This window comes from Excalfactoria chinensis, chromosome 22, assembly GCF_039878825.1.
Source record: "Excalfactoria chinensis isolate bCotChi1 chromosome 22, bCotChi1.hap2, whole genome shotgun sequence".
NCBI classification, from domain to species: domain Eukaryota; kingdom Metazoa; phylum Chordata; class Aves; order Galliformes; family Phasianidae; genus Excalfactoria; species Excalfactoria chinensis.
Window position 1 is genome coordinate 2,352,585 of NC_092846.1, and position 15,530 is coordinate 2,368,114.

The following is a 15,530-nucleotide window of genomic DNA, read 5'->3' on the forward strand; positions in this document are numbered from 1 at the left end:
TGTGATGTTGGAGGGGATTGGGGGAAAGGGAAAGAAAAAAACCCCATTGTGAAGCTTGAGGGTGTTAAAGCAGCCCCTGCCCGGTGCGAGGCTGAAACCCCCGACCTCAGCGCTGCGGAATTGAGGGCAATGCGGTGCGGTATCGGAGGAGGGGAGCGCTCGTTGATGACCGAAGGAAATAGAGCGGTGCGGTTCTCCTGGGCAGTGCGGTGTCCCGCGGGTGGGGGTCGCGGGGAGATTCGTTCTTAGAGTCGTGGGATTTGCGGGAGCCGAGCGGTGCCGTGTGGGGAAGGCGCACTTGTTTTCTCCGTGCTGCACGGGAAACCAGAAGGGAGATGTTACCTTCTGGCTCTGTCCTTTAGACCCGCACCGATAGCGGGGATGGTTTCTGACAGCAAACCATCCAGGAAATGATTCTGTGCCATCTCCAGAGCAGAACGAATCCCCTGCAAAAAGCTGGAAGGAAATCCTTCCCCCCCCTCCCAGCCGCGTCCTACCTGAATTCCCGACAGCGTCAATAGCTTTTCAGCATTTCATCACCAATAAACGCTGCAGACTGAACCACTTAATTCATTCCAAAAAGGGAAAGAAAAGCAGAATGCTCCACGTTAATGGCCATCTGGTAGCATTTTCTCAATCTCTGGATGTACACATACGACGTCGGCTATATTTTGACTTCTCTGCATTAATTAAAAGCAGCGATGTTAGGAATTATTTGCATGTAATAACTGTTTACTTGTTCCTCTTTATGAAACTTGAATAGTTTACATTCTTTCATACATTTCCTTTTTCCTGTTGGCTCCTTCTCCAAGTTGCCGTTTCTTTAAAACCTCCCCGCTTAACTGCTTGCAGGTTGATGGGTGGAAAATGTTTCTTCTTTTATGAATTAAGCCTTCATTTCTGCAATCAATTACTCCCTTCGGCTCTTTTCTTTCTGGTTTGTTGTTGTTGTTTCTTGTTTTCTTCCCCCAATTTTTCAAACTCAACTCAACCTCAGCTTTGCCCTTGGATGCATTCGGAACTTTCCTGCTCTGCCGTGTTGGAAGTGAGCAGCGCTCTGCTCTTCCCTCCTCCCTCCCTTCCTTGCACCTTGAGAAGGAGCAGAGATCGAGGCTGTTTTCTTCCCCTGTTCTGGTGGGCGGTTGGGCTGTGCTCCCCCTCAAGCCGAGGTGCTCCGAGGGGTATTTAATGCTCAGAATCGTTCCGGTTGGGTTTTTAGCCCGGGTGCCGCTCTTACCTTCCTGTTTCACTCCTGCAAGCCCGGCGCTGGTTTTGTTTATATCGATAGAAATCTGAATTTGCTGCTCAGTGTTTTGTTGGAGCAAAGCTGTGTGTGTGTGTGTTCGTGTAAATGCGGTGTGTGTGTAAACACGTTTGTGCCCTCAAACCGGCCTCGGGAGGCTCTCGTTTTGTAAACGCTGAACGGTTCGGTGCTGGGCAGAGGCAGGAGCAGGTCCGTACCTCGCAGTCTCCATCTGTAAAACAAAGGGAGGGGACCTCGAGCATGAGCTGGGTTTGCTGCAAACGCTGTGCTCGAGCAGCCCGCCCTTACGGCGGTCCCCAAACGAAAGCCGAGGTTGGAGGGGGTTTAGGGGGTGCGCTGCCCTTGGGGAGCCCCATTGCGGGGCCGGGGTGCGGGATGAAGAGCTGGATGCGGCCGTCGGGGTCGGGAGAGATGGATGGAGGAACAGGAGGAGGAGAAGGAGAGTCAGCCCGGGTTTCCCGAGAAGGAGGGAAATTAGTTTAAAACGGTGCTGAGTAATAATGGTCGTTTTCGATTCATGGGAGGGATTTTTGAGAGCCGGCAGAGAGGCAGAAGGGTCGCGGCCGTGGTTGTGTGAGCGGGGAGAGGACACCGAAATGCGGGGAAATGATCACCTGGAGAAAGGAGCATCGAGTTAACGACAACAACAACAAAGGAATAAGAAATAAATCCGAGCCCGTAGAACCAGCACGGAGCTGCAGTTCTGCTCGGGGACTCCCTCCCAACCGATGCATTTCTCCTCGTGAAAATACCTCCTAAAATAATGATCTTTAATAACCCACACCCGTTCATTCGCTCGGGTTCCGCAGCTCCGCTCCCGTCGGCTTTTTCGCTGACGTGGTTTATGCGGATCCCCGGCGCTGTGCGGCTGCGGAGTGGGTCTGAAGTGAGAGGTGAAGGCTGTGGGGGGGGGGGGGACACAATTCCTTCTTGTGTACAGAATGAGCTGGAAGCACCGCTTGGTGCTGGGATTTTTTGCAGAGCCGCTTCTGCAGGGTGTTCTCCGTTGGCGATAATAATAGGAGTAGATGGAAGAAGGAATTATTATTGTTATTATTATTTCCTCCTAGCTGTATAAATAGCCTTTATTTTTTTTTGCTGTGGGTGCTTTCAGGTCCACCCTTAGCGTCAGATGGTGGCTGATCTGAGAAACCTGAACCAGGGGAAGAGGGAGTGGGGAAGCTCTCCCTGCAGAGCTGAGGGCGATGCATGGGCACTTTGGGGTGAACTCTGCTTGCCCTTCAGCTCTGCAAGCACCCGATGCCTTCGTAATCCTGCGGGTGGGGAGGGGGGGCTCAGCTGGAGCTGCTCCCTTGCAGCCCTCACAGCCTCAGAGAGCTGCAGGTGCTGTAGGGTGTGCAGGGTGGGAGCAGGGCAGGATGGGGTGGGGGTGTTTGACTGCTGTTGTCTTGCCCTCCTTCCATTCTGCTGGTGCTGCTTTCCCAGACCTGGCTTTGGAGATCATTTCCTCCTTGCCTCTCCCCATTTCTTTCTTCCCCCCCCCCCCTTATTATTATTATTTAATAATGAAGGTAGCAAGTTTGGTGCTTCAGTGGCGTCACTACAGTCCCCTGTGGTGATGGAAGGTCTCCTGGCAATGGGTTCCTGCTGGGTTCCTGGTCCAATGTCCAGCGCTGTGTTTTGGGGCTGAATTCCTGTGGGGGTAAAAGGAATTGTCTGGGTGGGGAGGCACTGGTAGGCTGCTGTGGGTGGGGGGGATCGATGTGGAGACAAAGGGTTATCTAGGAAAGTCAGGGCTGTTCTGAGCCAGTCCAGGCCTCTGCTGCAGCAGTGGAACCCTGGCAGAGCCAGCCAAGCTTTGTGGCTCAGCAATAATGCCTCTGAAATGAAATGATGCATGTTGGAGTTTAGTGTATGTGAATATTTCTGTCTGAGCACCCTCCAGCAGGAGCCATTTGCTCTCAAAGGAAGCAAACTCATGTGAGTCTCCCCTTTTCTTATTTTTCCCTTTACCTTTCCTTAGGAAAAAGCTTCACCCTGACAATCACGGTGTTCACCAACCCCACCCAGGTCGCCACGTACCACCGAGCCATTAAAGTCACTGTGGATGGACCTCGGGAGCCACGACGTGAGTTCTGTGCTTTGTTTGGTATGGGGGGGAGCTGGGGGGTCCCAACAGCGTGAGGGTTGGGTTGCCAGCAGCCTGAGCTCTCCTCATCTATAGGGGAAGGACATGGCTTCATTAGCAGCATGGAGCTAACGAGGTGCTGGTGCAGCTGGGGGTGTGCAGGGCATTGCAGGTTGGGGGTGCTGAGCTGGAGTTGCTGCTCCCCAATCCCCCAGGCTGCCCCGTGCCTCCTGCCTGCTTGTGGGGCATCTGCAGCTCGTTGCCAGTTTTACTTTCACGTTATACAGCCTCTGGCTGGCAGCAGCCACCAGTGGAGAATGAGGAAAAACCAAGCAGGCAGCTCAACCACAGAACCACCCCTCTGTGTGATGGGGATACAGGCAGTGGGGCTTTGTGACAGCAGTCCGGTGTTGCCCATTTCTGGGGTCGGGCTGGTTGGAGCTCCCTGCTCTCAGAAGGGTTGGCAGTGAGCAGAGCTCTGTGTGCCCTCATCCCGGCCCCGCCGTCCTCCTGCTCACCCAGCACCACCCTGGGGATATAAAGCACAGTTCATTCGCTTTGCGTGTGAAGCTGCCGGTGCCCAAATGGAAGGGAAGCAGTTTGATCCTTCTAAACATGCTTCAGAAAACATTTTCTGTTGACGCTGTCGCCGGGCCATCGGCACCCCTTGATGTCAGGCCAGGTCGAGGCTGTTCCCTCTGTAAGAGGGTTTTATTTACGTTGCTTCCTCTTGATTTTTCACCTCCCTCCTTTTTCTTTTTTTCTTCTTTTAATTATTTTTTTCTTTGCTCGTTATTTAATTTTGGAGCTTGTGCTGCTGGAGGGTCCATGTGAGCCTGCAGGGTTGGGATGCTCATTTGCAAAGCTGGCACCCAGGAGATGCAGCTCTGCTGGCTTTGGGTCAGTTGGTTCTTAGAGCCAAAGCTCAGCCCTGCAGGTGGAGGGCATTGCAGGTCGTGGTGGGAGCTGTAGAACCTGAGGACAGGAGGTGTGTTATTGCACAACATCTCCAGCTCAGGAATAGAAACCAACCAGGCCTCCTGACTCCAGCTCAGCCCTTTATCTGCTGCATCAGATTGCCTTTCTAATAATAATAATCATCATCACCATCACAGGGAATATATAAATAATAATACACAGCGAGATAGTTGCTACTCTTGGCGTTTGGTTTGCTCTGATTTCACCGATACTCCGTGCTCACCAAACCCCAGCTGAATCACAGCTGCTCCTCCTCCTGCATTTCAACACAAGGACCGGCCGCCGCCGATCTTTAATTTAAAGGCTCTGATATGGAGGCACGAGGTTACACCGGGCGGGAGCTGTGGGTTTGAGCTGTGGGCACGTTCTCCCTGCTCTGTTTGCCTTGGTGCCGTGCCTTCGTTTGGCACCATTAGCCAAAACCTGCCATGGAGCAGCCTGCCCTGCCTCTCGCTTGGTTTGCCCGAGGGATGCTGTCCTGGGATGCAAGGTCAGCGCTTTGCTGCTGTGCTTTTGGCTTTTATTTTTGTTCTGATCTGCATACCTGTGCTGGAGATGTCGGCTCCTTAAGGAGGTCTGTGTTGTGTTCATGTGTTAGTTGTGCCTTTCTCTTGTGGGTTCATCAGAGAATCGTAGCATTGAATGGCTGAGGTTGGAGGGGACCATAGAGGCCACCCAGTTCCAGCCCCCCACCATGGGCTGGGTGCTCCCTATGAGCTCAGTCTGCATGGAACCCCCTCCTTGTGCCCCCTCCCCCACAAATCATTAACTTGAGCAGTTTAGACCCAAGTTGTTGGGGTTTTTTTTAATAGCTTTTCTTTTCTCCTTTTCAGATGGTTATACATTTGTTAGTAGGAAAGGGACCCATGTTTGCTTTGACCCTTGTTTGATGAAAATCCAGTCTTACGGTGGGGAGATGGGGGGGTGCTTTTCTCCTTCATTATACTCATTGCTTTGCATTTTTGAATGAACCAACCATTAAAACTAAAACAAAAGATCCTTTTGCCCCTCCCCATCCATCCGTGTGTGCACCCATGATGTGGAACTGCTGGTGGTTTGGGCTGGAGATGTCAGAGGTGGTTTTCTGGTCTGGCTGCCACTGGGGGGCTCTGGCACAGCACCCTCTGCTCAGCATTGCTCACCTGGAGGAGCCCCAGGGCTTTGGCTGAGCCCCATGGCTCCCACTGCCTTCCCTGCTCTACTTTGGGAGGCAGGAGCCACTGCCAAGGCTTGTGGTTATTTGTCGTGTGTGTGTACAGCGCTGGTACTTCATAGATGAGTGTGTTATGGATGTGCAGTGTGCATATAAGTGAAAATGGGCTTTTTTTTTTGCCCCTTCTTGGCAGCAGCGTCGCAAACAAGAGGGACGTGGTGAGCGTTGGGTGCAGGAGTGGTGTTGGGGCTGGGGAGGGGTTGGTGTGACCGTGCAGAAAAGCATCCTTCATACAGAAAGAATTGGCCATTTGTCTTGGGATCCTGGGAAAGCCCTGGGCACCGTCTTCTCAGATGCGGTGAAATTCCTCCAGCAAACATTCTCGTGGGGTTTTTGGCCAGAACCGTGGCTCCTCTCCATGCCCCACCTCTGAGCTTCCCATTCATCTTCCACCCCTGTCCCATCGCTTCATCTCAGCCCTTGAGCAACTCTTTTCACTAAAGCTGTGCCCAGAAAACATCTGAGGAGTTGGAGATCAAGTTGAGTTGGGTGAGAAATGGCAGCGAACCGGGCTGCAGCTGGAGCTCATGGCAGGGCTTGGGGGGGGGGGTGGATGAGCTGGGCAGGGGGACAACAGGTTGGGCAGTGGGACCCACAGCTCTGAGCCCACAGAGCCCTTCTGAGCTCCCAGCACTGCCTTGGCCCCACAGCTCCTTTGCTCTGCTCTCTCTATTGCATTCTGCTTTCGCTGCAGGTTTGATCTGCAGAGGACATCTCTTGTTTTTTTGGAGTTGACACCTTAGCTCTAAACAAGTGGCGTGTCAGGTGCCGAGTGTTGACATACTCTGTGCAAACAGGAAGTAATAAAATATTTGAGCTTCCTGTGGAATTTCCTTCCCCCCCCCTTCTCTGCAGCTCTCCATTTAGCAGAAACCCGACTTTGAAGCTCTGCTGCAGTCCTCATGCAGAGGCTCTCCCACCTACAGGAGGCAGAACGTGGAGAAGGGAATAGCTGGGAGCTATGCAGGGCTGTTTAGTCTATTCCTGGATGAATGAGAGCATCTCCATGGGCTCCCCTCACACCTCCCTGTTGGCTGCCTTCCCTTTCCCCTTCCCTTCCTATGGTTCTGTCCTCCTCCTCACTGTCCCTTCTTGCCAACCCTTTCCACTTTATCCTCTCCCCACTCCTTCTCTTTGCAAGCTCCTGCTTTCATCCTTTCAGTGTCTTTTCTATTTCTTATGCTGCTGCTCAGCCTTCCTTAATGCTCATCCCCCAGCTTTATACAGCCCTTTCAGCCCTTAACCCCATGCTTTCACTTCCTACCCCATCCTGATCACCTTGGTGAGGAGTGAGGGGAAAGCAAGCAGAGTGGATCACCCACCCATAGCCCTGTGGGGCAGTGCACATGTATCCAGCTGTGTCACCAGGAGCACACCCAGCCCTCGGGCTGTGGGAGATGGGGATGCTCAGAGCCCTCTGCTTCCCTACTGAATGCTGGACCACTTGCTATAGAAGGTCAGGAGAAGCTGGGGGATGGAGATGTGTTCTACGTGCAGGGCAACACATGGGGTTCCATCATCCTATTGACCCCAGCACACTGTGGGGCTGTGCTGGATGTATGCACTGACAGCTCTGAATGCAGGGGATGGGCTGCAGCCTCAGCCCCAGCACCCCACACACCCATAGCTTCTCACCTCCCACATTTCTTAGCTGTTTCCAAGATCCACGCAGGGTTTTGCTTTGATGTTCTCAAGAACCAGGCTGAGGGTTTTCCTCCTTGCCTGTCCCCTGCATGCAATGTCAGGCCGAGCTGCAGCCCAGCCACGCACTCTCAGCTGGGAAATGGAGAACCTGTAGTGTGCAGGGAGTGGAAACCTTCCTTCCTGCCCCTTCTCTGTGTCTGAGCGAGGTGTTGTTGGAGGTGTTGGTGACGCCTCTCCCCCCAGGACGGGAGGTTGGGGGTGTGAGGTTGCACTTCAGCAGCCCATGTGTTGAAGGGCTCATGGTTGCAAGCAGAAAGGGCGGGGGGGGGGGGGGGGGGGGAAAGGGAGAAAGACCCCCCCCCCAAAATAGAGGAAAGGCTGAGCTGGGAATGGGGAGCATCTGCCTGAAGGAACAGTGGGTGACCCCAGCCCTATTTCTTCCACCTTAGGAAACCAATTTGATGCTTTTCTTTCTTTTTTGTCTCCCAATGTGGATCTGAATCTGTTTGTTTTTCCTCGAACTCTGGTGGGTCTGTTCTACGGGGTTTTACTTTTGATTCTGATAGTCCTCCAGTTCGAGGCAGAGCAGGAGGGTGTTTGGGGCTGTGCTGGTGAGGATCCCACATCCACCTCCCCAACCCCCCCCAGCTGCAGAGCAGTGAGATTTGCATCTAGAGACAGCAAAACCAACAGCCTGCTTGACTCAGGAAAGGGAAAATCGGAGCAATGATCTTCATCAGAATAAACTCCCCATTGTGACGGTAGCAACTTGGAGCTGCCAGGTGTCCCCTATAGGATATGCTGCCTAAGCTGAGCCCCCCATCCCCTCGGATTTGGGGCTGTGGGTGCACCCCTTGTGTAGCCTTATGCTGGGGCATTATAGCTGCATTGTCCAAAGCTGATTCTTTACAGCACCTTATTTTCAAACCTTCATGATTTAAATGCCATAAAAAGTCCAAAAGTGTGTTTATTGTACAGTGAAAGCGGTTGTTTCCATACTGACTTCTCATTTTTAAAGTCATCGATGTTTTCTGGCCAAACTTCTTTGGCAGCTCCTTTAACAAAAAGCATCACTCTGGGACTTCCCTTTAAAAGAAAGAGGGGAAGATCATCCAGGAACGTTCTGATTACCTCTGAGAAATGCAGATTGCTTCTGTGCTTGCATTTAGGCTGCGCTGTGAGCTGCGTCGTGCCAGGGTTGTACAACTGCAGATCTTTATCTTGGCCAAAAGGGTTTCTCATGGGGATGCATGAAACTTGAATTCGAGCTGTCCTTGTATTGCTGGCCAGGCTTGCTGTTGAACTGCTGCCATGGGGTGACAGTTTGGGGTATGATGAGGGTCTTTTGTGTTTTTCCTCCGCTTCTCCTGGGTGAGATATAAACAAACAAACGCTTCCCAGTTTATCTGGGATCTATTAATAATAATAATAATGGACAAAATAGAAAATAAAAAGAAGAGGAAAAATAGCTGACCTCGGCGCTTCTGGAACAGTTATTTACCTACTGTAAAATCATTAATTTGTTCTAATTTCAAGCAAGGCACTTAAACTACGCCAATTGCCACCTGACCTGCCCCCTTCCCTGGGGAGGAAGAGGAGGAAATCCTCAGTGACCATTTCCTGCTTCCACTCTGGCTCAGGGCGCGTGGCAGCCGCCTGGTGCTGCCTCTGCCTCTTCTATGCTGTGGGGTTTTGGCTCTCTGTTCCCATCCTATCCTAACCTGGAGGAGCAGAAGGGGATCTGGGCATGTTGTGGTGTCGGTGCTGTGTCCATTTGCTCTTCATGTGGGCTGATGGCAGCGTGATGGTGTGCATCCCAAAGGCTCTCCCTGTGCCCCATCCTTTGGGGCTGTGCTGGGGGTGCAGGGAATCAGTGCAAAGCTCTGAGCTGCCGAGTTCACGCAGGAGTCCTTGCAGATCAGTACTTGCTGTGGAGCAGGGTTTCTCTGTTTGTATTCCCATTGCTAATGTGTTTTGATCCCAGCGGGTAAATCTGAACCCTTTGGTATCTGCTGAGACCATCCAGGGCATTGTTTTCTTGCAGAGGCAGTTCGGGACTGCTGTTGATACATGCATGGCAGGCAATTATGTTAAACTACCTCCTCTAATTTCTTATAGGCACTGTTACCCTGTTAACCCCTTCTGGGCAAAGGCACGAGTCGGGGTTCAGCTTGAGGGGTGGCAAACGCTGCCTGGAGGATTGCATGGACCACAGAGCCCTCCTAGGAGGGCAATGTCCCCCGGCTGCAGCTTTGCATCACCCACTCCTGTAACCCCAGCCTTGAAAGAAGCAATAACAGTGCAACCCAAATTATACGGGCTCCGGTGAATTGGCTCCTCTAATTATTTTATTTGCTGCATGCAGTGCATTCCACCTCTGCTTTTATAATCACCCGGTGCATAATAACTGCAAAATCATTGCACTTAAAAACGACCGATATTTTCTAAGCAAAGCAGCATTGGGAGGCAGAGCAGGGAAATTATTTTTTTGCTCCCGGTGTACAAAGAATCTTTGTTGAGATTGGTTGCAACACCTCCTGCTTTTGAAGGCTTTGGAAAACCCCAGGGTACGGCTGTAGGAGAGCAGAACCCGATTCTGCTCTGGGTTTGCAAAGGAAAGAATGAATTGGGATTGGAGATGAGGGCATTGGAAGAGGTTATAGTGGAGTAAATCTGATTGCTGGGGGATGGCTGGGGAGCAGAGGTCTGGTGAAGGATGCTTCCAGAAGGATCGGTGGTGGTCGGATGTGTGCAGGGATTGTACAGATAGATAGTGAAATAAATGGCTGCTGGATGGGGCTGTGTTTAATCTGTGCTAAGAGATGAGCTGAGATGGGGCAGGAGGGGATGTGTGTGCTGGGAAACACGAGGGCCAAAGAGGAGTGTTTGTACTGAGGGTGTTGTGAGCTTTGCAAAGGGGCACTTCAGTGTGATGGTGGAGGGCAGTGAGTGGAATGGGAGCACAGTGTGTCTATGGGGGCTGTTGGTGGGGATGGTTGAGCTGCAGCCAGGGATGCACCATGTGTGTTTATTGACCCTGTTTTCCATGGGTAGGATTTGCAAGCTCAGGAAGGCAGCACAAAGGGTCAACGATTGAAAAGAAAGTCAATGCTAAAAGGCAAGTTTCATTTCAGGGAAGATAGCAGCTAAAGGACCAAAACTATCAAACAAAACCACAAGATCACATCAGATATCAGGGCAGGACACATCTCGTTTCTCCCTCTCGAAGGCTTTATCAGCACAACCAATCGCTTCAGTGATGTGGCAGAGGGAGGAAGAGGATTTGACTCAGAGTGAGATGAAATTGAGTTCTTAAGACCCCGCTCTTTGGCTGCTGGAGACCCATCATCACCTGTTCTGAAATCTGGCAGAGATAAATCATATCCTGCAGCGGAAGGAGCTTAGATGCTATTCTGTATTATTTTATCTTACTCTTTCCAGTGAATCTATGCACTGAGTGGGAGAGGGAGGAGCAGCAAACCAGAAATGGGGGGCAGCCCCGTGCTGCAGCCTCTGAGCCACAGCACCAGGGATGTTGGCAGCAGGATGGGGCCAAAGCTGTGCTTCCCTGTCGGGGCTGCTGGTGTGGGAACACAGCTCTGCTGCTGTTTCCCTGGGGGAGCACCGTGCAGAGCATTAAGGGAGCCACGCAGGTAACGTTGCTTTGGGGCTCTCACGGTGTTGCATTGAGAGTGCTGGCAAAGCTCGACAGGAGCTGTAATTATCCAACATACCAGCCAGTCTCTGGAGATGGAGCTGGGAGCTCAGTCCTGGGATCGGGGGATATTAGCATTCAAATGTCAGGGCTCTGCTCCAGCTCTGTCCTAGGGCAAAGGGGAAACCCAAGGCTCAGCATCCTCAAACCTTGGGAAAGTTTGGATCTGATCTGTGTGGTGTTATTGGGAGTGCAGGACCGGCTGGGAAGAGTTCCTGCATCCACTTGGCTGCTGCCTGGCCCTGCAGCATCAGGCACATCTCGTATGCATTAGCTGTAACACTGCACATTCCTTGCACGGATTTGAACCCAGCAGATGATCCTCCCCGTCCAAGGCAGAGTATCCTAATCCTAACCAGTGTCACCCAAAGGAATTTGATGCGCTTGCCCTAATGGAACAGGTTATTAGGTGGGAAAAACCAGCTCTACTGGTACCACGCAGGTTCCATTTGGAATTGTTAGATAGCAGGCATTAACTCACTGCCTGCTGCAAACTGGCAGAACTCCACCGATCTGCGCACCGACAGCTAATGTATGCACTTGGAAATCTGATCTCAGACTCCACTGAGGCAATACCAGCTGGATGTGCTCGAGATCTGTCTGCTTCCTCACCCAGCACCCAGCCTGGAAATCTTTGAATCGGGGTTTTTTTGCCTAATTCCGTGAGAACTGGATGGCGGCCCATAGCTGAGCTCTGCCTTCCTGGAAATGGGAGCAGAAGCAGCGAGGGAGGATGGTGGGTTGTCTTTTTGTTTTCACACCTTGCTATGAGAGCTGCAGGATTTCCCACCAACGTGCCGGGTGACGTTTTCAGTTCTTCACTCAAGACCTTTTTAAACCCTTCTGATTCACCCTGCAGCCCCAGAGCCAGCTTATTTCTTTGGGGGTGTTTTTAAGGATGGGAAGACCTGGTGAACTTTACCCCTGTCTGCTGCTGGGATTCCCACCAGCTTTATTTAATTCCTTTACACATCCAGACTCGGTTTTCCTATGGAAAGCCTACGGATGGGGAGCCTGTGTCCCTCAGGGGTCTGTACTAAAGAGATTTGGGTGCGATGCTCCTTTCAACCTGACCACGAGCCGCAGCTCCCCCATCATTAGGAGCTGCTGGAAGTCCTATCCAAGATCTGTTTTCCTCCCAGAGGGCTGAGTTTGGGGCTGTGCTGGTTATCAGCAAGGCTCCAAGCACGATGGGCTTTATCGGAAGCTGTGTGTTTGCGTGGCCTCCTGTCATGGGGTGGGCAGGGAGAAGAGGCAGAGGCGAAGCCAAGGGACCAACCCACAAGTGAGAGGAGATTAGGGGCTTGCGGACCAGCTAATCAATACCAGCCTGCCTATAATGAACATCTCTCCCACTGCTGCAGCTTCAGACAGTAAAAACCCGCTGTAAGTGCAACGTATCTCCATGCTTCCTGCCAGCTGGATGCCAGCCAGCATGTTTGCTTCAAAAAAGAAGGATTTTTTTTTGTTTTCAGCCTTTTAGAGGCAGCCAATTCATCTCGGACCACCACCAGCTAAAAAGGCTCCAGAAATTAGCAGCTTTTTTTGTTGTTTTTTTTCCCCCCTTTTTAAAAAATTATTATTATTTTTATTTGAATTCTCTCCCCCACCCCCTTAAATATTGTTTTCCTTTCGTTGTTGGAGTCGGTGTAAATCCTCTGCGTTGCGACACACTGCCCTGCTCTCAAAGCTGCAGGAAGACAGTAGCAGCAGTGTCTCATGAAAGCCAGAGGAAACCAAAGCAGAGCCTGGCCGTGACTGATTCTCTTTCCAAATGGCGTAAGCAGGCCGACTTTGGCCATGTGAATAATGAGTTATCTGTGCTTCACTTTGTTCAGCAGCAGAAGAGACGGTCCCTGCAAACCTTTCCCTCTTTTCCTCTTAGCAATAGGCTGGTGCTACTGCTCACCAGGGCTCTGCAGAGCAACCCATCCTCTCCTCCCATCCTTTGGTGGCTGTGGGACCCACCGTGTGCTTCTTGGCTGGGCATTTCCCATGGTGAGCCTTGAGCTGGAGGTGTGTGTCCGGGGAGGGTTGGAGGGGCACTCACATCCTGCACTGTAGGTATGCAAAGATGAAACCACTGAGCCCTGTGCTGTGAGGGACAGCCCTGATGTTCCCATAACATGGGTGCTTCTCATGTGGCTTGTTCCCAGAGCTCATGCTGGGACTTGAGGCTCAGACTGGGAAAAAATTCAACCCTCTGTAGAGGATTGGCACATCTCTCTGAAGTAGCTCTTCTGAGGGAGGGATGTGAAAGGTGTTTTGTGCACTGAGATGGAGTTTTATCCGCTGCTGATCGCTTTCTTGTGGTCCATTCTCGTGGATGTGTAGAGGCTGAACTGTTAGACTGCGTGGCTGCTCCTTGGTTGGGCTGCAGAGCTGGGCTGGTGCTTGAGCAGAGCCTGGGAAGGAAGCAGGTGGGTGCTGGTGGCTGTGCTGGTGGGCACACAGTGGGCTCCACAGCTGTTGGAGCTCAGCTGGAGCCGCCACAGCACATCCCAGCTGAGGCTTTCTGCACTGGCCATGCTACTGTGTCCTGGTTCTCATCTCCTCCTCAGTGGAGTGAAGGAAATGATCTGCAAATGCATGTGTTAATGAACACCCCCTGCCCTGAGCTGAAATGCTCTGTGCTTCCTTTGCTCCAGCTTGCTGCCAGTGCTTCGCAGCAAGACACACAGGGAGGGATGAGCCACTTCCCACCATCTGCTCCCCTTCCTTTGGTAGCACAGGGCTGCACTCTGCCCAGCCCTTGTGTCTCCTGGCCGTGGCTCCATCTGCCCCCACATATAGAGAAACCTGGCACCTGGTCCCCCAGCATCTGTACTGGGCTAAAACCAATTGAACAGCACTGAGAGTTGGGTACTGTTTGCACCATGAAGTTCCTGGAGTCCCTTTTGGTCAGCTTTGTGTTTGCACCTTGGAAGCCTGGGGAAGCAAAGTGCTTTGCTGGGCACTGCAGGTAACCCTGCAGCCACATCAGGTTGCTCTGCTGGCAAGAAAAGTAGGGTCTGTGTAGTGGTTGTAATCCTTCAATGCAGAAACTTGCCTTTAAATCAGCTTCGAGGGCCTGAGCTTCAGTGCAGCACTGACTTTCGCTGTCAGCTTTCCAAGAAAACAGCCCGAACTTCCAGGATACACCCTATTAGTGGCCTAAGTGTCACAGCTCTCCCAGCTGGGAGGTGTTTGATGAGGTTGCTTGTTTGCTGGGCTGATGCAGACCTCATTCTTGCACCAGGATTTGAGGTGATCTGTCCAAATTTGCACGTCATCGTGCTGAGTGTCAGCATGAAATGATTCAGGGAGCTGAAGCCTCCTCTGACTGATTTCTTGGGTTGAGGTCTGACGCTGTTTGAAGTCAATTGAAAATCCACCCACTGACTTCAGGAGGCTTTGAGTCAGTCCCTGGGTTAAGCTTGAAACCACCTTCTTTTTCTCTAAGGTATGAGCTATTGTTCGTTTGACGGCGCTGGTTTCCTCTGCATGTCAGCTGCGGGCAGATGGGGAAGGGCTTTTAATGAAGCCAACCGCTGCAGAAATGAAAAAGCTCAGGTTGTTCTGATGAAAGAAACCCATTAATAGCAATTCTCTCTTGCGTGACAAAGTCTGACGTCCCCAGCTCTCAGTGACAAGCAGCAGGAAGTGCTGGGGAGACAGCTTGTACCGAGCAGGGCTGGTAGTTCGTGGGGCTGCTGGTTTTTAACTCATTCACTTCCTTTCCCCATATAACAAAGTGCTGCCCCAACTCAGCCCCATGGATGGAGTTTGGCATGGCCAATATGCACCAGTGAGGGCCTGGGGAAACTGACCAGGGTCTGAGCCCCACTGCTGCTCACCTCCTAACCCAGCCCCAGTATTTGTTTTGGCTTGCATCCACATCGACTTTTCTACATTATTTTTATCAGGGCAGCCTTAGGTTTGGGGTTTTTTTTGCTGGTAATGGCTCTGCCTGCACACAAACCATCCTGTTCCAAGGGATAACTGCTGTTTACTGAAGGGACTGCAGTGCAGCACAGCATGGCTGTGCGAAGCCCTCGGTTCAGTCGTATGGCTGAATAATACTTAAATGCATCCACAACATCACTTGATTTACACTTCAGGCCTTTCTGTGTCTTGTGCCAAGCACTGCTGCAGGACGGGGTTTCGGCTGAGGTAGGGGCAGAGAGTCACATCTCCATTACATTTCTGTGCAGCTTGCTCTTCGCAGTCCTTTTGGCTCCTCTGCTAAGTCCTGCCTGAAAGAAGTGCTCAAGGGAAAACTTATTTAAACCTATTTTTCTTCTTGCGTGTGTTCAGAAAATGAGATGCGGCCCCAGCAAGACACCTCACTACACACCCATCTCCTCCCTATGTGCTCCTTGTCAAGGAGCCTCTGATAACGTGGAGGTACTTGAGGTCTCGGGGCACAGAGAGATTAGAAGAGATCTCTTATGTTGTGCATTCAAGGTTCTCCTGGCTTACTTCACATGGCAGGGAAATGCGTTTTCAGAACACCATTGGGTTTTGCTTTCTGCTGGGAGCCCTTTTGGAGCACATCCTGCTCTGTGGCATCAGCGCATTGGCACTGGGGCTGGAGTTGTGCAGGGGAACAACGTGGAGACATCAGAGCGCAGGGCTGGAGCTGATG

General features: G+C 51.8%; 1 protein-coding gene across 1 annotated transcript in view; it reads left to right on the forward strand.

Annotated features, from left to right (window-relative positions):
• The window catches only part of RUNX3 (RUNX family transcription factor 3), a 40,470-nt gene that overhangs the window by 14,890 nt on the left and 10,050 nt on the right, over window positions 1-15,530 (forward strand). The window contains exon 4 of the mRNA XM_072355588.1: window positions 3,249-3,353. Within this exon, the coding sequence (XP_072211689.1) occupies window positions 3,249-3,353 (105 nt within the window). The remainder of the gene's footprint in view (window positions 1-3,248; window positions 3,354-15,530) is intronic.